The sequence below is a fragment of the Pogonomyrmex barbatus genome, unplaced genomic scaffold, assembly GCF_055798465.1.
Source record: "Pogonomyrmex barbatus isolate J1 unplaced genomic scaffold, ASM5579846v1 scaffold7, whole genome shotgun sequence".
NCBI lineage: Eukaryota > Metazoa > Arthropoda > Insecta > Hymenoptera > Formicidae > Pogonomyrmex > Pogonomyrmex barbatus.
Genome location: NW_028297171.1, coordinates 7,985,465 through 8,008,462, shown reverse-complemented (window position 1 = coordinate 8,008,462; position 22,998 = coordinate 7,985,465). Strand labels below are relative to the sequence as shown.

The window sequence follows — 22,998 nt, the reverse complement described above, 5'->3', positions numbered from 1 at the left end:
ACATATACACACACACACACACACACACACACATACACACATACATAAAGATTATATGCGATTTCTGTTTATTATAACTTAACCTCTAAACCCATTCCTGATTCGATCCGATTATCAATTATCACATTTAAAGAGGTAAATAGTTTTTAATAACGTATAATAATGAATAATATGAACATAATAATTAATTTTTCTTGTTTTATATTAGATTTAAAAATATATGTTCAAAATTTTACATAAAGTAACTGTATCAGCCAAGTTAGTAGTTTCTATCTTTATAGGTTAGATTTTATAGTTAAAATTTAATAAAATTTCAACAAATTGAAATGTAATTTCTATAATTTTTCCCTGCACAATTATTATTTATATAAAGAAAAAATTATTTTAGTATTGAAATTTATTAAATTTTAAAATCTGAATTATTCTTTCAGTTTAGATATTAAAAATTATTTCCAATTATTTCTAACATTTTGCTTAAATGGATTTTTCAGACAGCTTTATTTATTTTTGTTTTTTAACTGTTGTTGTTAATAACTGTTAATAATTAAAGAATTTACAATTTATCTAAATATCTATTTAAATGTAATAAATATTAATCTCTGAAATTTCATATTGTTCTATCTTTGTACATAGTTCAAACATGAATTTACGAGAGCCAAAGAAGAAAAGAACAAAGTTGAAATTACAGTTACCATTCCCCATTCCACTGAATGAACCACAGAACTGGCCAATATATACAGCACACCTCACAGATGTAGGAACCTGCATAATTGAGCCTGATGAGATGGCTGCGGTGCATTCTATGGTAAGAATCAATTTTATTAGAATATAGTATTTTCCATGAGCAACAGAATAAACATTTCTATATGCAGGGATTTTTTGGCAAAGGATCACTATCACGTAGTTATCCATCGTTTGGCAAAAGAAGATATGAAGCACCACCTGTTATTCGGAACAGACAATGGGTTCGCAGACAGAAATGGCTTGAGGAAGTCAAAGAATTGAACTCTAGTAACTACAAAGGTGTGCAATAAAAATACATTGAATTATATAATTTATATCTTTTTGTAAATATTAATATATAAAGATTGTGTCCCAAAATTTTAAATAAGATAGAAAACATAAGATGATATTAAATATACTGAAAATTTATATTGTTAATCCCAGACGTTAAAGCAATTGCACAATCCGAAGAAGAAAACGTTACGAATAACGATGAAGAAAACATTGGCGATGTCGTTGAAATTCCATCAAATTCCATTGAAAATGGAAATAAGCAGAGAAACGAGACCGACACAAAGAATATAAAAATTGATGAAGTTACTTTAGATTCTGCAGAGGAAGATGATATATGCATTATTATCAATAGGGACACGAAACAACAATGTGATAACACTGAAAGTTCATCAAATGCTTACGATGATATGAACAATTCAGAAGAAGAGGAAGAACAATATCAGGAATTGAATAATTACGATTTTAAAAGCGATTGTGAAAATGAGAATGAAAATCAACATGGAAAGTTGTTAGTACTGCCAGATAGCGATTCGGACACCGAAAATTATTTGAAAAATATTAAGCCGAGAATTGAAAACGAAGGTTTTCCTATTCGAGAAGCTCTACATCTCACCTTTGAAGAGACTTTTTTTCTTCTTTTTGGATTAGGTTGTCTGCAAGTGGTTCACTTTGATGGCAGTTTGTTGAATATTAATAGTGCATGGTTATACTTTTGCAAAGAAAAACCAGATTTTTTACAGAAATATATAGTTTATCATTATTATAGGAGTAAAGGTTGGATAATCAAGCCCGGTGTAAAATATGGTGGTGATTTTTGTGAGTATTTGTTTTATAATTTGTTCTTTAAAAATATACATACAATTAAATATTTTGCTTTTGTTATACAGATATTTTTTTATATGAATATTAATTTTTAATTTTTTTTAATAATTTTGAAAATATTTTTGTTTTCTTTATATTATTTTTTTACTCAAAATGTTTCGTAAATGTTTCAGTGCTTTATAAAGAGGGACCACCCTTTTATCATGCTTCTTACAATGTTATAGTTGAAGTAGTAGATGCAGATTCTTTAATTATCGATTCAACGATGTCCTCGCGAACTATGACGTGGACCAATTTATATGGATATGAGAGGCTCTCCGAAAACGCTGCTAAGGTAAATATACATTCTATTAAATACAATATGTATGATAAGTTTAGAGAGATACTTATATCTTTTGCATTTAGCACGGAGTATGTAATTTTCTTATCTTTATGTGTGTGAATAATAGGAAATACTCTTCGCGCAAGTTTTATGGCCATCATCGGTACCTCGGGATATCAGTGCTACTAGTCCGGAAATACTTTCAGAATTCACAGTAAGAGAATTACTCTGGCGTCGATGGAATCCGAAACGACATCGGGAAGATGTTCTTATCGAAGATGAGGATGAAGACTCTTCCTGATTTCCTAATCATTATGCAAGTTTTATATATCAAATTTTTATCATGATACCGCACACATCCGCGCGTACATGCGCGTATATACATATATGTATTATTCTTTATTTAATAAGCTGTATATATATTTTGCATTAAAGTGTAATGTAAATTGCTATATAATGTCCTATGGTAAAGCAATATTTATTTTTTTATAAAAATAACACTGCAAATTTCGTATAATCGTAGAAGATTTTTATATTCTCTAATAATTATCAACTGCCATAATATATAATTATAATAATAATCATACATATATTATTCAATCTTGTAAATGTACACACACACACACACACACACACACACACACACACACACACACACACACACACACACACACATATATATAGTTTAAAATTCTATAATAATTAAAATAATTACACAAATTATTTTGACATCTTGATATTAAAAAATATTAATATTTAACTATTTTTTTTTATATATATAATGGAATATTGAATTGTATTTAACATGTCCAGAAAAATTGATGTCAAAAGTAAAAAATTAAATTTTATTAAAAAAAATATGAAATTTATGAGAAATTTGAACGTTATGCATGCATACATGATATCTATATCATAATGTAATGGAATATCCTTAAATCTGTACAAAGTATCTGAGTACTCGGTGCGACGTTAAATCGAATCCGTCTCTTTATCAACGATCGGCGATTCGCAAGCGGTGGTATCGCTTGCGGTACTCGCCAAGTGAAAGCAAGCAACGATCGCGAGGGCCCACTACATGGTCTCAGGGCCCGTACAGTCAGTCTAAAGTGAGCTGAGAGCTGGCATGCCGAGTGCCGTGCATCGCGAGTTATCAACGAGTTAAGCATCTCCTAATCAAGCCTAGGATAATTGCGTTCCACGCGATCCGGTACGTAAAGAATAGACGGACATTATTGTCAAACACTATATTGTGTGACAAGATAATTGTCAAAAATCTCTGTGTCAATGTTGAAAACTATATTATACGTTTAGCATGTGAAGTAATATTTGAATTTTCATTAATAATAATATTAATAAACTTTTGTAATAAAAGTATATTTACTCTAATATCTTATTCTCTTTATATATATATATATATATATATATATATATATATATATATATATATCTTTTTTATATTTTATTTTGCTTAACAATTGATTTTATTTATATTCTCTGTTTAAGTGCCGTATTTAAGTTTATTATTTTTTTTTTATTTAAAAATGTTTTGTAATTATTTCTATTAATATATCAATTAAAAATTTAACTGGCACTTAGATGATATTTTATTTTCTTTTTTAAATTTAAGTTTAATTATTTATGAATATCTAGTGGAAATATTAAGAGGCACTTCAAAAAATTTATATTGTTTATATGTAAAATAAAAGTAAAAAATAACGCTAATTTTAAATATGCCTTTAAATGTTAATGTGAACTGAATTTGATTCAAATTTCGCGCCTAGAAAATTGTAATCTGAAAATAATCAATTCCAGGCGGATTTAAATTACAAATCTCAATGATATTAGATCTCGATTCACATTTTTTTTTACTGAAATATATCTGACAATTTTTTGGAAGAATCGAAACAGACACATTTCAGCTCTTATCTTTTAATTGTTTTTCTTGATGAGAGAAATTCAATTATATAAATATAGATATTCTAAAGCGTACTTAAAATAAAGTGATGTAGTAATATACACATATAAGTTAATTCTCAATTGTTGGTGCTTCAAAAAAATAAATCTAAAACATAAAAGAGGAATATACATCATGTGAACGTAAGTCTTTTTTTTTATTTAGATTCCAGTTTTCATGTTAGAAAATAATATGTAAATCGATGATTAGTTTATTAAAAATGATACCCATTATCTTTGTCAAATAATATTAACTTTACTAATAATTAACTTTACTAATAATAAGTAATAATAGAATTATTAATTTTTGGATACGTGGAAAACAATTTAAAAAAAAAATAAAAAATAACGAATTATGTAAATATAAATTTTACTTTAAGCAGTTCAGTCAGTTAAATTAATTGGGGTTTAATTGAAATCATTCAGAATGAATTAAAGCAATTATTCAGACTACACGCGCTCCAGCATTGTACATACATTCTTCAGCTCGTGAAAAATGTTCGAGGACAAACACGCGATGATCAGAACAGCGAATGAATAAAGAATCGTGTCACTTTCATGTAAGCTGAATATGAGAGAAAGTACGAGAGAGTATTCATCCGTATCTGCGCTTAATTTGTAGGAGGAGAGATGATGCGACGAAATTTTCCAACTAGAGAAGCAAAAATACCGAATTACTTGCTGTCACAAACTTTTGACATTAAAAAAAGAATGAAACTTTAATGTGGCAACGAATTAATTTTCTTCTTTTTTCTTAAGAAAACTCATTTGAATTTAATTCTCTTAATAACATTATAAAATTAATTTAATTCACGAAGAAGATAATTAATGAGAGAATACTAATTTGTCTCCTTTCTTAATAACAAATATCTAATTCATTGACTTGTCATAAAATTTTCATTAATATATTTATATATGTAGTTAAGCATTTTTATATTATAATAATTTTATAATCGTGATAGCTGTTGTTGAATTTTCTATAGAGTTACAATCGTAACTCGTTTTATTTGAAATTTATAGAAAAAAAACCAGTGTAGTAAAAAATTTTTTCAGAAGTATCTTTCTGCTTTCTTAAATGTGATTTAAATTTCAGCCGGAAAACGAATGATTAGGTATTGTATGAGGCGCGCATAGAAATATTACTTATGAACGATCGCACACCGTAAATGAACGAGTGAATGTCATCCTCGTCTCACGATACGCCTGAGAATTCAGCCGCGATCCGAAGCGGCAATGTGCGCAGCGATGAACAAGCATTGAAGTCACCGAAGCGAAATTTTGAGCGAGTTTAACCTTTAATTGCCATCCACATTTCATTCAGAAAAACTCGAGATTAAACACATCGATTAATCGGTTAAAAGATTATTAATTGAAACTGAAAATTTATGTCATATAAATTGCTCTAAACTTATAAACTAACTATACAATCTCTTTTATATCATATCTATTTAACCGCGTTTACGATATCCGCAAATTCTTCAATGTCCATTTCTAGTAATGTAGATTAATTTAATCTCGGATTACTTCTTATCTTTTTTTAACTCTCAGAATCAGGAAAGGATAATGAGTAAATTAGATCAAGATTAAAGTTAATCCGCGTTAATTGATAAAAAATATAAGACATTGAAAAAATTTTAGAGAATAAAATATCTTAGATGAAGTTCTTAGAAGTATATTTATCCTCTGGTGATTGTTCTATTATTGATTGCATCATTTCCTGTGTTCTTAGTTAGTTATTAAACATATATAATAGTTAAGATTATAATCTTGTTAGTTGTTAAAACTGGTACCATCGGTCTTGATGCATCGCCTGTCCCTTTGATGCACAATCGAGATGTGACCTCGATGAGGAAGACGGTGGACATCGTGTATATCTTAGCCATAAAGCTGAGCGAGATTTAAGTGAAAGTGTATAACTGTTTGCACCGTCTATACGTTTCCTACGGCATCCTTGCGCCGACTCCTGGTTGTAATTGGGAATCGGTTCTATTATGTTGCGTTACATTACGTGCACGGTATACACCTGATGTGCGAGATGTGCCTGAAAAAGCGAGAGTCTACCTCGATTAGCATATTTCAGAACAAAACAACTTTCACTCAGATCTGATAAGCGAATGAAGTCGCATCTTCAGCTTTCAGAATTGTAACAATCTTTCGCAATTTTACAATTCTCGGATGTTATTTAATCTCCGTCGCTTATCCTTAAATCACATTTCTGTGAAAAAATGAAAAGAACAATTTTTGGTATTTAAAAATTTGGCCAGATACAGATTTGAAAATAATTTTTTCGAATTATCAAAATAATTATCTAGAACGTTTGAAATGTAAAATATGAAATATTTTTTTTGTATCATAGTATTATCATCATGCTTAAGGGTCTTATATAATTATTAAATAATAACAAAATTTTAATTTATCTATATTTGATCAAAGATTTTTAGATATTTCCGCAAAACCATTCTTTCCGAGTCAGATTGTTAATTATTGACAATTATTTCTAAATATAGCAAATAATTCTAAAAATGTTTTATCTTCTCTAATTAAACGAAAATTTATTATCTCTTAATTATAACTCAACAACTGTTACGAAAAATTTATGAATCTTTCAATTTTCGTGCTCGCGAATGTGATCTGGATTATTTTAATACGTTGATTACAGTTTCAAGTTTTTTATAATTTATCTGTTGCCGCTTGGGTCTCGATAATTCCAGGGCTCGACGTGTTACGAAAAAGTTCTCGGCAGTCGTTCTCGATGTCGTTCTTTCGGCTCGCCGCCGCGCTTACTCGATCGTTTCCATTCGGGGCCGGCGATGGAGAGCGATTGCTAAATGGGCATTCCTGAGAGACCTAAGCTTGGTTGCTTTCTAAGCGAGGTCCCCGGTCACGTGCGGCCTGGTCCCGGTTTGCGCGGATATTTCTGTTCCGACACGTGCGGCTTGTCGCCCGCTCGTGATCTTACGCGGTCCACGCGTGACGTGCGAGAGCACGTTCACTGCTCCCGTTTTTACACGCGCTCTCGATACACTTTTGCCTCGATCTAACGCACTGCCTCACGATATAATGCACCGTATGATTACCGCGAAGGGGCGTAATTACGGAACGATGCGATTGTCGCAATCCCATTGACCCTGAACGTAGCACGGATTCTTTGACTTCTTTTTTTTTCTCCTCTCCTCTTCTAATTAGAACGGATGAAGTCAAGCATTGAACTCAATTGAGATTTGTCCTGCTTGGAATCGATGACTTTGTTAAAGCGTTGTGCTGTTCTCTTTATTTCAATTTTAATAATATAATCTTCAGTTCAATTTTAAGGATTTCTTCAGTTCTAATCTAATTAAAAAGAAAATCTCTGCAACTTTATTTGTTTATAATTTTCGACGTTACAATGCTCTTTTGTTTAGAACGAGAATCGGCCGGCCGATTGTTACGGCAGGCGCGATTATGAGTCGGCGGGAACGGGAGCGAGTCGGTGCATTTTTACGAGCATTAGCGATTGCATTACGTATGCACTCGCGCCGATGGAAAGTAAAATAAGATTCACGAAACGAACGCCGATACACACACGAATGCCGACGGCTTCCGAGTGAAATCGCGCGCTTCCGCTTCCGACTTCTCGATCTTGCCGCGCCGCGTGATCCATTTTTAGATCCACGGGAGAAAAACGGAATCTAGGTCGATCGGTCGTACGCCGCGTGATCAGGAAGCAATTAAGGAATTACCAACAACATCGACTGCCATAAGCGGCAGGGAAATTTACACATGTTGCTAAATCGCATCTGCTCAATCGCGCGATACCTCAGCGATCTTTCTTTCTTTCCTAACGCTTATATCGCGGGATATCTCGCTAATGAAGCGAGCTTTATAAATGTAAACAGATATAAAACGTATTCTTCGATTAGTCGTAAAATTAATTTTATCTTCGTTATCTTCGAAGTAACGTTATGTTATTACCACACAAATCCACACAAACATTTCTCCCTCTCGAACTTCGATTGAAAAATATCATTGCAAAATCCGACGCCTCGACGAACAATCGCGTCGTCGCGAAGGTGATCAATCGTGTCTTTTCCGTTGCCAAATCGCAAACAAGTAATCGCGAACAAATAATCGCGAAGGCAGAGAGAGACACGAGGTGACACGCGAACTCTCGGCGCAATGCATTTGGGCACTTTGTCATCCGCGAAAATAAACCCGTCTCCATTCTGCGAGTCTCACGCACGCGAGGAAGTCGAGTTAAAAGCGAAACGCCAGACGCGCGTTCTCTTTTCGCGTTTGCACGAGCGAACGAGCATTGCGAGCGATTCTCGCGGATTTCGCAAGCGCGACAGTCTAATGGCGAGATCCAATCCGACGCGGTTTTACGGCGAGCTCGACAATTTCCAAAGCGGATATCGAACGATTTCTAGACAAGAAGACATTGCAATTTGCAACACCGCTCTGTTATCCCGCCGCAGATTTTAATATCTTCTCGTTTCGTGTAACGATGTCAATTTTAATTACGATTATTTACTATAATAACACACGTATCGTAACTCGTTGGCGGTTCCTACTAACTGACAATCTATAATCTTGAAGACAATTATTTTGAACGATAAATTTTTCGAGGATCGAAAACTACTACACTTAACTTATTATATTATATTAATATATTAATTCCATTTCCGTTCCATTATAATTAGTTTACTCAATAATTTCTAACGAGTTTCTGCTAAGTTTTGCTTCTGCTGTTTTGCTGAGAATGTTCGTTGAACTGTAAAATGATTCCAAGAAAATATTAGAAATCTAGCAGGAGACGAACTGAGGAATAAATTAAAGGTGATGAATTAGCAACTGCGGAGAGAGACCAATCTTTGAGAAAGAAGATTTTTCTTTGTCACCCAGCTGGTACCAGTCGGAAAGTCGCACGATGCAGGATGTCCAATTAAAAATAGCCGTCCTCGGGACAAAAGTAAAAAAGAAAATCGCCGCTAATAAAAGCAACAGAATCTAGTGAATGACCGTGATCTTCCTGGGAAGGTGAGGAAGCTGGAGTCAATGTCCGCCATTGTCGCGATACGAAGATGAGTGTAGACAATGAAATGTCCCGTTCCCCTTGTTGAATTTCAATCTCGTCCCGCCGGCGAATTGTCGCGTGACGATGGTTATTATCTGTTCTCGAAGTGACGGAAAATCCGCTCCTCGGAAGCGGATGAAGCCGGATGGCGCGGAAACGTTACGTGACAAAGAAGCTCGTTATTCTCCCTCGAAATATCGAGGGAATAACGGCTGGATTAATCCCGACTTTGTTCTTGGGAAAAAAAAAAGCGACGGTATCTCGCCCAGCTGTCCGTTAAGACAACGCGAGGATCCTTCTCTCTCGAGAGTTAACCTTTTCCACCTGGAAGCAGACAATGAAGAAGAAGAAGAAGAAGAAGAAGCCACACGCATGGGAAAGTGTTTTCCCAAGAATTCTCAGAGTTCGTCTTACCGCTAGATTGTGATTAGGCTCGTCTAGGATCGGCTTGCCCAGCAGACGCGAGCACAAATGAGTTACATCAGACGTAAATTCACATAAGAAATTGCCGTTTACCTGAACTTAATCGCCACGTGGGAGAAGAAAAGAGTCCCTCCCTCTCGAGAACACTTCGGTCACGAATTTTATCGTTTTCTATTTTTAATTAATCTCATACTTGTGCAAATGTGAACGGATATTTCAGCCTTTCTCAAGTGATATTTTATTTTGCTTTGCTTTATTTTTCTTCTCTGAGATGAAAAGAAAGAGTGAAAAAGATGTCTTTAAATTTGTCTCGCATCTAGAAGGTTCATGGCTACTATGTCAGTTCAAATGAACAAATATGCGGATGTAATTTCGCATCATATTTAAGAATCTATTTTGTATTTGAAAACGCGAATATGTTAACTTAGAGTTTCTCCCTGTTTATTTATGTTAAGTAGGCTCGTCTGATTTATGGCGTTTTCGGAACGTGTCCTCCCATGCTGCTTTCGTATTATCGCTCAGTGACAGCAATAATGTTTCCAAAAGAGGAGAAATGACTAAACGAAAACCGATTAATATACATCGGACGAGTGAGAAGCGAAATGTCTCTTAAAAGCGAAGCTAACTACTGGCATATTATGACACAAAAATAATATGTCAATAGTGAAAAATTTTCATTCCACAGTCTTTCAAATTCCCGACAGCAAATTTAACATAATTACAATAATAAAATAATAGAATTTATTTTAATGAATACATTACTTAAGTTTTAATGAATACATTATTTTAATGAATACATTACTCAATTTATTATTTATTCTAGAATTTATTCGCTAAAGAATACTCTTTAAATGCGCTACATTTATATCTTCGCATCAAATTTTCTATTATTAAACATTCATCAAAAAAAGAAGATCACATCTTATTCAAAAAACATATTTTAACTTCAGAAATATGTATTGTTCACTGAACTAAAAAAATTGTTTGAGCAAAAAAGCCATCTTTCATTTTCGATTAAAATCATGATCGCAGATCATGAAAATGCAAATTTGAATTTACCCCCATTTCCATCAATGTAGATTAATTTTCATCTTGATTAAATTCATTTTCTATGTTATATAATTCTATAAAGAAAATAAGTTGAACCCCGAAATCTACTTAATTGAAATGAGGATTAGAGAGATAAATTGAGTGCATCACTCGAGTTTGCATTTATGTGAGAAAAAAAAAATGCCAAAAATATAACTGTAGAAATACGTAGGCAATTGACTCGGAGATGGTCTCGGGGGTCTCGGACTGACCATGATCTTGAGTGATCGAGCGGATGAACACCGTTCCCGCCGTTGATGACCGGTTTTAACATATTTGGGACCGAGACAGACTTTCGCCCCGATCTTTACTCTTGACCACGAAATTTACGTTCACGGACATAATAAATTAGTCGGTCACCAACGCGTTATTCTCGACTGGATCGACCACTAATTTTCATCAGGACAGGATTTCACGAGCGTATTTACGACACGACGTCGATCCGCAATTCGACGACGTAAGGCGCATTTTTTCCATCTTATCTTCTTTTTTATCTTATTTGAAATCTAGTTTAAAATGGTTCACCATTCACGTATAATTTATATAATCTCTTAATTAACTTAACAAATTGAATAAAAACATAACGAAGCGTTATGTAAACACGCGTTGAAGAATACGTAGTAACGGAGAGAGTTTAATTCCTAAGCAGTGAGCTATAAATTATTTTTAAACGTGAATCATTAAAGTCCTTTTTCTTTTTCCGCGCTGCATTGCGCATTCCGCCGTTCTTTCCGCAAGAAAATACATCTTGATCGTAAGAAAGAATCGCGCGCGCACGGGAAAGGGTTCACTCCGGTGCCCGACCGAGATTTATGCGCGTTGCAGCACGGTATTTCTTTTTTTACAGGTCATTACACATACCGCGCACATGTATGCGCGGTATGTGTAATGACCTGTAAAAAAAGAAATACTGTGTGTAATGCGATAGAATAGAATAGAGCGAGAGAGTAGGGCCACTCCTCTTTACCTTCGCGCAAAATGGCTCGTCATTGTTGCCCCCGCACACCTTGAATTCTCGCGGTAATTATTTTTGGCTGCTTTGCCTGGACTTGCGTTATTTTCTTTCATAACACTAATCAACGAAACTCTAAAAGTCTTGTCTGCATCGATATATTAACGAACGGATAAAAATAAAAAATTTGATGTTATCAGACTAATTTATTTTCTAATAAAAGTGCCATTATCAAAATTATTACGTAACATTATCTTTAATTAATCTTTAATATCAAACAGATTTCATAGCTCTGCATTATATTTACGATAATCTCTCTCTAATGTCCACTTCTATTAATGGAAGATTAGACTTCAATTCTGCTTTAATTTACTCTTCATCTTTCTCCAATACTTAAAACTAAAAAAAAAAAAAAAATAAAGTTACACTGAAATTAAAAGTAATCTATATTGATAGAAATGGACATTAAACAGAAAAAAAATCATTTTCGTGCTTTCAGTTATATAGAGAATTCTGCGACTAGGTGGTAAATTAATATCAATCCCGCGAGAAATCGGTCCGCCTTTCGACGAGGCACGACGATTCGCGGACTCTCACTCGTGTCCATCTCACGATGATAATCGCCGTGAATCCTGTCATCAGAAGCGCCTCTTGCGATAGAGGAGCATTGCAACTCGCGCTTTTCAGTTGGTGTTCACACACAGCTATTACTACGCCGAGATCAGCCGCGGCGCGGTCGTGAGAGAACACGGGTGAAAGGAGCGCTCTCGGATTCTGCGATGCAGCTACTCCGATTCCCCGATTGCAATTCTAGGTCTCCTAGGGAAAACTGTTGGATTAAGACATCACCGCTGCGATGCCGAATTTTCGACGGAAGTAAATACTTTGCGCTTCGCGATGTGTACGAAAAGGAAAGCAGCGAAAGTCGAGCGGCCCTCGCCGCTGAAAAATATCCAAAAATGCACGAGTTTAGAATTGAAAAGACAAAAAAAGCATGTAAACTGCGAGCGGGTAAATTAAAAGCTAAAGATAAGCGACTTCCGGCGATTTCGGCGCGGGGGAAGTTGATGAGAAGATCAACTTATTCCGTACGGACTTTAAAAGAAAAAAAATCGCAATCTCGATTCGAAGATTTTAATTACGAAAACGCGCAATTGGAAAGGTGCGACGAACAATATCCTCTCTCGACCCGGCTTCGCCAAGAATTGCCTCACATTGTTCAAGGCTCTTGTGATTAAAGGAACGTCCGGTAATTCCGATACACCTATAGTGATGTAACGGCACACGATCTAACGGCACACGACGCGCTCGCGGGAATAGAAAAAAAAATGCGCGCGACGCGTTGCGCTTTTCGGATCGCCACCGTCGATTCGGTCCGCGATTCGAAATCATAGATTCCAGTCGTGCCTCCTCTTCGCGGGCGTCTCTTACCATTGTTTCGGGGTAAAATGATTACCAGCGAGGCGGCGGTTAAGCGTTACGTAACGATTTCGTCGCGAGCGCGCGCACACTTTCCGCGCCGCGATTGTGTTAACACGCCGCCGTTGCGTTTGCTTCACACAGGATGTTTTCCGAACGAGCTCATGCCTCACAATGCTCATGCTCGAGCAGATAGCGATCGGGCGAGAAGGAAATTTTTACTTGCGACACTCGATTGCCTCACGCAACCGCGAAATCGCCCCGCTACTTTTTACCCTTTTCACTCGCCGGCGCCGATCGCCGGAATGAATTAAAATTCGATCGACAATGTCAATGTTTTACGTGAATAAAATCTCTTAAAAAAATTTCTTAAACAAAGAAATTTTCGAAGGAATAAAAATATCGGATATTGAAATTGAAATGGATGAAATTATAAAAGATTAAAGTTGATTCAAATCTTAATTGGATAGAGAGGAGATTTGTTGAAGAGAGAAATTGATTACATGTTTATTGAAATATTTCTTTCTTAGATAGATGGAGATAGTAACTACGTAAACAGTTACACAGGTAACTGTGTAAGTCCGAGGACGATCTTTTACGTAGGAGATGAATAATTAACAATTCTCGTAAGAAGAGAAGTGCGAAGATAATCAACGAGACGTTATTTCTAATAAAGCAAAATCCGCCGGTATTTTTACATAATCGTTAATTGTTAAAGGAGAGGAAAAGTAACGGTGCTTTGCAAATAACGTGTCATATTTGTGCTGATGCAACACGTAATTTTTATCCTATCCCAGGAGATGGTTGTAAGTGACCGATTGCACGTGCAATTGCAATAATTGCGTAATTATCTGAGAGTCGCCGCTCAATTCTCTCATAATCGTAGAAAATATGATTCTGTACTACATGACAAATACAATTTAAATTATCATGCACAAATTAACGATACACCAAATTATCTCTCTTCGCGATATCTTTATATTTATCCTTGCTCATCAACTTATTTCGTTTTATATGTAGTCATAAAGTAATTATAATTGTATATATCTTTCTAATAATTTGTAATATTTTTCTATGTTTCTATTCATCGAAAAGTAAGGGAGAAATAGGGGCTGCAGGGAGAGAGATAACGCAGTGGCTAGATCTTAAAAGTTATGTAATTTTGTACATTTTGTATATATTTTATTTTACTCATGTAATCATTAAAATTCAGCAACTTAATAATAATCATAACTATATCGATTTCACGCCATCTTTTTCTTCTACATCAGCTTTTCGTTTACTTCTGGATTATGGCGAACGGTGGGGATAATATTATATTTTTATAGCATACACAACGTAAAAAAATGAGACTGTTACAACGGTCATTATATACACAGAATGATTAGATAGAAACGAGGAAATTTTTTCATACCTTTTTTCTTATTTACGCTTTCAGATTCCGAGATTTCGTGTATCCGTGTAGGATGAGATCAGATTGAACGCAATGACATCGAGATACTTCGTGTTTGTCGCAGCTTTAGCGTACGGTGAGTGAATTGACGTCATCGTTGATAAATGCAGAATTTTGAATAAAATACTTCTCATTTCAAGGTCTGCCGTGGCCAGAAACTGCGTTGCAAATAAATATTAGCCAAAAAGTATAATTTGTCTTAAAATCAAAATTTATAATTTTATTAATTTCCTTCAGTCACCGCAAATATTATGAATAGGGTAAAATTACGTTAATATGCTCGATTGTAAAAAAGAATCAATCAATCTTACGTTATACCTTCTCTCTATGTTGTCAAATTATTTTATATTTTATGTATGCTAAAATTGCAAACGCGATAAACAATTAAAGTAAAAGTAAAGCAAGTTTTTGTGAGCTTGCGACTTACAGTTGCAGTGTCCACCGCGCAAGTTTACAAAAGCCACCCGGAGAACGCAGCTGCGGCAATCGAACCAGCAGCTACAAATAATGACTTCATCACACAAACCGTCTATGGCTTCCTGGACTTCACCACGACGATCGGCAACACGGTGATGGTCTTCAGCCCTCAGAGTGCTCCTCCAGGTAACATTTTACTTATTAATTACACTCAAATAATTATTTCAAATTCGTAAAATATTTCGAAGTGCATTAATATCGTTACAACAATAGCGAATAGAGTCATAAAAATTATATAATATTGTGATTTTGATTTAAAATAAAATTAATTAAATTTTCCCGAAAAAATTGTCAATGTAATAATTAAGTCTCGCTTTTTTTTCAAAAATGCGATTTGGTTAAATACTTAGAGAAAAATTACTCCATTTTATTTATTAAGATAATTATTCAATGTGAAGTGCCTTTCTGTGCTTGACTGTTGATTATGCGATAAGAAACTTTACTGAGGAGAGAATTCACGAAGAAACGTAAATATCAAGGGCTATCGCAATCGACGAAACGGAAGATTTGCAATCGCCCGTAGCCGTGAGATGTCATGCGATTTTGAGTTGTAGATAATGTCAGAAATCACTTTCTAAGCGCAATCGACACCTTTTTGTTATGCCGCGCTCGTTCACGGACTCCGATCCTTCGAGTTACGTTACGAGTAAGGATGAGACCTTGAAAGCCCCGCTGAAGAGTCTGTACTCAAGGTGAGCCTTGGCGAGGGGCATCGGGGATCTCTCTTTTAGCATATCACTGTCCGGGTCCGCGTACAGATCATGCTCATTGTTCGTCATGATATTCTCTTGTCATTTCTTCTCCTTAACTTTTCGAATCACCACCCACACGAAATAAAATTGTTCTTGTTTGCTTCTCATTTATTTCTCCGAATGAAAATTATAGATCCCAAAGAGATATTAATGATAATCATTATAACAGGACGCACATAGCAATATCAAAAATAATCAGTTTGATCATTACCACTAAAATTAAAATGGAATAAAATAATTAGCTAATACAATTATTAAAATAAGATGTTATGTGTCATATGTTCTTATATATACTTGCTTTAAAATAATTAAATGCAATTTAAATTGCAACTAAAATAGAAATAACATGATATTTAACATGCATAAGAAAAATTACGTCGAGAAAAGAAATTTCCATATATTTTGAATCCTTTCTCTTTGAAGGATAAAGAATTTGGCGAAGCCTTCGGTGCGAGTGTTGGCTCAGAACGAGCTTTTTTAGTCTCGTTTTCCCCGATCCTTCGACCTCGTAGGACCGCGATTTTTATTCTTCTCAGGTATGCAAATGCGTCGTTCGTTTTCAGAAGGGGACTCCGGGAAGAAGACCACGTCCTCCACACCGCCAATTCATACAAAACCAACAACAGAACAGCAGTTAAAAAAGAATATCCCCGATATCCAGCCCAGCAAGACTCACAAGGCCGAGAATCAGGGTGGCGAGACGAAAAAGCAGATAAAGGGTACAAAGATCGTCGTCAATTCCGTGCAGAATGTGGTAAATCCGTCCGAAAATGCCGCACCGAAACCAACGAAGAATCAGGTGAGATCAAAATGACGTGCAGAATGTCCTGCCATTATATATTGCATCAATATCTAATTCTTTGACTAATTCGAAGTTTTTTTTTTTATAAACATCCTTAGTTGTTTAATATCTGAGAGACATTTTCCAAATATAATTTTAATATACATACAATTTACAATAATTACATTTAAAAAAATTGACCTCAATTATGTATTTAAATTACATATAACAAAGTTTTTAATTGTTTCAATTATTATAGAATATTATTTTATAATATTAAATTATCATACTATGTAAGTTATGCAAATTAAAATATTGTATAAGTAATTATTGAAAAGATAAATTAAATTAATTTAACTTATATTGAAAGTTAGATTAAATTTAAAAAATTTCTTCAGGAATCAAGTAAACAGACAAAAACGCCAGTATTGTCATCGGTTGTCCAGATACGTGCCAAAGATGAAGCTCCAGGTGTGAAAAACAATCTTGCTGAACCGGAATATGATTTTCTCTCGAAGCAGCCAACGGAAGTGATCGATGAGACATTCAAGGTATGAGACATACAATGTAGCTCAGAGAAATGATTGAAAACCATAAAAATGAGCAAATATCGGTAAATGGCATAAATAATTAATTCTCTGTTTTTGAAACTTCATAATATGTAATTTTAGACGTTTTTATTTAATTTTATGTTATGTTTTATATCTGATAAGTAATTTTATATCTTTTTATATCTTTTTAATGGCCTCCTGACCTCCTTTTAATATTTCCAAACTAGTCCAACTAACTGTCTTTGATCTGCTTTCTCTGCTGATGAGTTAAATGCAGAAAATGATATATACGTATCTAAACATATAATATTTTATATAATATACTTTTAAATGTCATATTTTTATATATTTTATTCTTTATTTTTATAAATTATCAATTTTTTTTGATATTTTAACATTTTAATGACAGAGGGACGTTTTCAAGAGCTGCGTCATCTTTTTATAGCTTCATTAAAGTTATTTCTCAAAATTTGTTCTCGCTGCTTTTTTGATCAAATGGTTTACTTTTGAAAGACATCGCGGTAACAAATAACTTCTTAAAAATCATATTTTATAACTTATCCAATCCTACGTGTTAAAAAAGATTATTTAAAGTATGATCCAATTTGTCAGAAATGTGACATTGACTTTTTTGGAATCTAGCCATAGAAAAGATCTCAAACTCCTGAGATCCGTGATTAACTCTTCACGCTAGATCGATCGCGGAGATAGAAAAGCTAGATATCCAGATAGATATCCAGTTTATAAAAGCGACATTGATCTTCGCGCGTGAGCGAGAGCCGCGAGAAATGAAAATCGAGAATCTGGTTCGACTCCACTAATTGCCGCCAAACCGGATCGTGTCGCCAAATCGGCCGGTGGAAAATGCGTCGTCGAAAGCGAATTTCTGTTAGTCTACGCGGTTTGATAGCCTCTAGCCGAAAACTTTCGGCAGAAAAATAGGTCATCGAGCGAGCGAGGAGAAGGTCGCGCGAAAACCGTGCTCGGTTCTGCCGTAAAATTGCGCAACGGGCATCCACGAGCGACTTTCACGATAACTCGCGCGCGAAACCGCCACAGAATTATCCGGAATGACCACGTCGGCGTAATTTTCCGCGTGCCGTAATCGATTTCCTAGCCGATCCTTTCTAGTCTCCCTTCGTCCCTCGTCCGTCCCTGCCCGTCCTGCGGCGATCGGCGTGAAAGTCCGATCCGATCCCACCGATAAATCGGTTTCACTCGCGAAACGCGACGAATGAGCTTTTCCAACCATATTTTCCGGCATTAATGCGTTTCAAATGTATGCTTACGTTTGTAAATTAAGTTGTTATTATATAATGATAATTTTCTCTATATATACGTACATAAACATTATTTAAATATTTTTCATAATACTTTTGTTATAGTATAATAGTATATATATATATATATAGTATAGTATAATTTTTACCACGTACTTTCTTTTTCTCTTCCTTCGTTTTCTATTAGAATACAATTTTAAATCTACCTCCTAAAAATTTAACAAATTAACAATAGTTCATTATTATTTTATTATATAATTATTTATCACATAGAATTACAATTATCATAATCTCGATGTGATCTTTTAACTATAATCCTAATCTTTGACAGTTGATCAACCTGCGACCTTCATCGAAGGCTCATCACAAGCCGCGCGCCACCCCACGAAGGGACAAGGAGAATCCGACAGGTTTGGTGACCAAACTTGGTGGTACCATCGTGAAGGACGGACTCACCACCGTCCACGAGACTAGTGTGATTGGGACTTACATCAATGGCAAGTACGCTCAAGTGCTGCAAAGTTCGTCAAGGATTTTAACAGCGCCAGTCGCGCCAGTAGCTGAGGGTAAGATTCGACCATCCAACACCAATCGGATTCTAAAGACCATCGGTCCACAACATGGCAAGCTCAAACCTCAGCTGGAGCCCACGCCGATCCAACAACAAGAAGAGTCTTCCCTGCCCTTGGAAGCTCTCTTCAGTGGATCCTCTGGTGAGTATTCTCTAACAAATTCTGAAGAATCTATATTACGTATAAAATCTTTCTTCCACGTAATCTAAATCTATTTGTAATATAGTAAACTTTTTACGAAAAGTATTTGTACCTTACATATGTAAGTTATAAAATCGTACATGTAATAAAAATTTTATATGCACAGGAATTTTTCAACCTGTAAAAATAGAAGTCTTTTTATTTATGTTTTATTTTTCACAAAGTATTTTACATTTTGTGAAAAATAAAACACCAATAAATGTTTTTGCATTCTTGAGGAATAGATTCATTGATTAATTTTCGAATTAGGTACTCCCGTGCGAACGACGCGAAGGCATTCAACCCCTAATAATAATCCATCCAGGCCTAAATTCCGAAACAAGATTGCTGATGAATACGATAACAACGAAGCACAACAAACGAGAACAGGAAAGAATCGCTCTAGCACGGCGCGACCAAATTATAAGTAAGTCGTTAATAAAACAGTATAATTAGTAATATAATTAGTATAATTAGCAGAATAAATTAATAATTATAATTCTTTTATAAGTAATTATAAATAGTAATCTTCTTTCTTTGTTTTGTCAAACAGTCGTCAATTTTACGCTATTTTCTTTTGTAAGTTAGGAAACATGATAAAATGATGCAAACTTGATGATAATCTGAAAACCTGTGCTCAGAAATCGACCCATAAGCACCACCACTACTGAAACACCTATCACTCGTCGTCGCAGCGGTTTCCGGCCGAATCAGTCTACTAATTCACCTTCGAAGCAGTCGACAAAATCGAAGAGCAACGAGCAGCAACCGTCGACGACGGCCAGTCTTCTGCCCAAGGTAAAACTACCGAGGACACAAGGTCGTTGGTCGTATAAAACCACACCGAAGCCGAGGATCATGATTCGCAAGCAGGTAGACGAGGAGGATCTACGAACGTCAACGACCGAGCCGAGTACAACGGAATCATTCCCCGGGGCGATCTCGGAAGAACAAAGCAAGACAGTAACGACAGCAGCAGCAGTCAACGCTGCCCCGAGTTCATCCAGTGGTGTCTCAAATGTTGCCCAGAGGAAAGAACTGTCCTTGACGGAGGACGAGTTGGATCCCAGTGAGAGCGAGGATGTTGCCAGTGTCAGTATGCAACAGGATCAGCAGCATCCTGGAGAACAGATCTTGCCAGTGGAGACACTCAACGTGGAGATCTCTACCGCGGCGGATCTCGATAATGTATACTTCGAGATCGCTACTATCAAGTCGCCCTACGCCTTTCAGGTGGACTCTTTCGATTCTATCGTTAATATCTATTTATTTACTTCCCAGTTGAATTAATATTACAATTATACAGAACGTTCAAATTGGCTGCTAGAATATGTATTAAAAGTTTTATAGTTCTATATTAATTGCTGAATATGAAAATATGAAACATTTTTGCAATACTATCATCATACTTAAGTGATCTACATAATAATTTTGATGGCCCAACGGAATTATTCTCAAATTTAGTCAAATTTTTAAATACTTTAACAAAACTGTACATAATTGTTAACTCACCGATCCAATAACAATAGCAAAATATTCTCTCTCCAGGTAGGAACACTCCGAAACACCCGCTACATCACGGTGACATCGACCATCAAAAAGACTTTCGCGACTGCGGAGCCGAGCAGCTCGATCTCGCCCAGCGAACCGCTCACGGAGAACATCCTGGTGAACACCGGAGCTGCCTATGAGTCGACCTTGCCACTCGATTCGTCCATCGCAACTCTGCCGGCGATTTCCTTAGATGCCACCCAAGCGACACCGCCGTTGGAAACGTTGACAGAAACATTCTCGACGACGCAAACGTTGCTGAAGACGCACATGCTACCGGTGATCTACGCCGGCAACAGCACCACGCGATTGACTCTGGTGCAAACGTACAACATCGCCCGGATAGTGACGGCGACGAAGACGCTACCCCCGATGGAGATCTATCAGTTTATTCCGAGTAAAACGCTGAACGAATTTAATTCGAAGCTCGATGAGGCCGGCAGCGAGTTACATCTCGAACTCGACTTTGGCGATGACGATCGCGATGATGAGGATGTGCCCAAGAGAGTGGCGGTGCCGAATAACGATTCCGATTCCGATTTGGACATCTTCAAATCGACGTCATCGTCCAAAATCAAGAGCGACGTTACACTCAGCAGCAACACCGAGTCTCAATTGACTCCGGAACAGGCTCAACAGTTGGCTTTGTTGAAATACTTCGGGCAACCGCAAGGCCAGATCATCACCACCTCCAGGCCGGTAGTTGTCTTGGAGACATTGTACGAATCGCATGTGATTCCCGTGGTGAATTTGGGAAATACTATCTACTCGACGTTGTCTCGACCAGTCGGCACTGTGCCCAGGTTGGCATTCTTATTTATATATTTTCTCAATAATCCGGAATTTCCTTCTCAATTTGATAAACACATAAAATTAGATATTAAAAAAAAAAGCAAATTGTAAATTAACTAACAATATTTAAATATAATATGTTAATATAAATGTAAAATCTAATGTGATATAAAAACTGCAACGTTTTATGCTGCAATTTTATATCACGTTATATTTGTCTATCATATTTGTATATTTATTAAATCTTATATTTTATTTAATTATCTTATATTTATATGCTTTTTACAATAATATACTTTAATTGCGGCTTTATTTCAGGACATCCTACGAGTACGGTACGTCCACTATTAGTCCTGTGCTGCAGCCTCAAATGCCGCAGGTGCCGCAGGTACCGCAGGTGCCGCAGGTGCCGCAGCTGCCATTGTTTCCACAACATCCACAATTTACGGTGACAACCACACCCATAGTCACCCAGACTCTCGCCACCATATCCGACTCGAGGGTGCTGAAACTCACCTTCGGCGCCAAAACTGCCTACACCACCCTCTTTTCCACAAGGGTCGTCCCTACCGAACTTACCACCTATGTCACTAACACGGTACCGGTACAGCCAACGGTACCATATCCCGGTTATTTTCCGGCGGCAGTGCCCTACCCACCTTATCCCTTCGTTGGTTAGATCTTGATCTAATCTTTGACTTCTTAGAGCCCTTCGCTATCCATTTTGATTGCGATTCATCGCCAGATAGATTTGTACTCTTTTGAGCTAAACAGTAAATTTATTAATTATATAAATTTTATATAATTAACAAATGATTAATTATATAAAATAAGAAATATATATCTTTTTATAACAAAAACTGTATGAACAATTCTAAACACAAACAATATTTTTTTTTATGGCTTTTTATTTCTCTGGAAGCTTCCGATGGATATTTAGTATATCTATTTTTATTGATCGCCATTGCGAAAATTAAATACCGAATAAATTGAATTTGAGATAATCTATTTTTATGAGGTATATATATATATATATATATATTTAATTTAATATTATATTTTTATATTTTATTTGTAAAATTTTTAATAAGAAAATATTGCTTCTAATAATTTTTTTAATTTATCCGTATAATATTGAAAGAGGATCGATGACAATGTTACAAATACGCGATAATTTCTAAGAGTATGAGAGTAACAGTTCTGCAATTTCACTGTAATTGTAATTCTGTAATGATGTCCAATTTGGGCCAATGCACATTACTGCAACTAGAACATGAAAGGATCACGGCCACGATTGCATGTCAGGCGAAGAGAATTATAAACTTGTAACAATGAATTATTTGATAAAGCAAAACATCGGCGATGATCGCGATCAAACGGCATTATTGTAAATAAATTATTGACTATAATATATATTGTATATTATGTACCGTATATATATATATATATATATATATATATATATATATATATATATATATATATCATATATTATGTACCGCGTATTTTGTAAATAAATGAAAGAAAAATGTGAGTTTTCCTATTGTGTATCATAACAA

General features: G+C 35.4%; 2 protein-coding genes across 3 annotated transcripts; both read left to right on the top strand.

Moving 5' to 3' along the window:
• Positions 1-4: 4 nt before the first annotated feature.
• Tsen2 (tRNA splicing endonuclease subunit 2) lies at positions 5-2,618 on the top strand. Of its 2 annotated transcripts, none has more exons than XM_011648701.3 (6): positions 5-135; positions 634-805; positions 873-1,023; positions 1,168-1,833; positions 2,064-2,173; positions 2,289-2,618. In XM_011648701.3, exons 2-6 carry the CDS (start codon positions 641-643, stop codon positions 2,460-2,462), a joined length of 1,266 nt encoding a protein of 421 aa, XP_011647003.2. In that variant the 5' UTR covers positions 5-135; positions 634-640; the 3' UTR covers positions 2,463-2,618. The 2 variants fall into 2 exon arrangements, with proteins under 2 accessions (XP_011647003.2, XP_011647002.2); XM_011648700.3 differs by having other exon boundaries at positions 2,013-2,173.
• A 147-nt stretch (positions 2,619-2,765) lies between these two features.
• LOC105433395 (uncharacterized) lies at positions 2,766-22,874 on the top strand. Its single transcript, XM_011648699.2, has 10 exons — positions 2,766-3,368; positions 14,489-14,579; positions 14,933-15,106; positions 16,296-16,531; positions 16,912-17,064; positions 18,676-19,057; positions 19,367-19,523; positions 19,738-20,329; positions 20,645-21,450; positions 21,758-22,874. The coding sequence occupies exons 2-10, from the start codon at positions 14,537-14,539 to the stop codon at positions 22,116-22,118; spliced, it is 2,904 nt and encodes a 967-aa protein (XP_011647001.2). The 5' UTR covers positions 2,766-3,368; positions 14,489-14,536; the 3' UTR covers positions 22,119-22,874.
• Positions 22,875-22,998: the final 124 nt, after the last annotated feature.

What these genes read in the sequence shown, in the direction of transcription:
- Tsen2 (XM_011648700.3), top strand. Translation starts at nt 641, where the DNA reads ATGAATTTACGAGAGCCAAAGAAGAAAAGAACAAAGTTGAAATTACAG. An exon ending in TGGCTGCGGTGCATTCTATG is followed by an intron (nt 806 to 872) that starts GTAAGAATCAAT and finishes TTCTATATGCAG; the next exon opens with GGATTTTTTGGCAAAGGATC. An exon ending in TCTCCGAAAACGCTGCTAAG is followed by an intron (nt 2,174 to 2,288) that starts GTAAATATACAT and finishes TGTGAATAATAG; the next exon opens with GAAATACTCTTCGCGCAAGT.
- LOC105433395 (XM_011648699.2), top strand. Translation starts at nt 14,537, where the DNA reads ATGACATCGAGATACTTCGTGTTTGTCGCAGCTTTAGCGTACG. An exon ending in TGATCGATGAGACATTCAAG is followed by an intron (nt 17,065 to 18,675) that starts GTATGAGACATA and finishes AATCTTTGACAG; the next exon opens with TTGATCAACCTGCGACCTTC. An exon ending in AGTCGCCCTACGCCTTTCAG is followed by an intron (nt 20,330 to 20,644) that starts GTGGACTCTTTC and finishes TTCTCTCTCCAG; the next exon opens with GTAGGAACACTCCGAAACAC.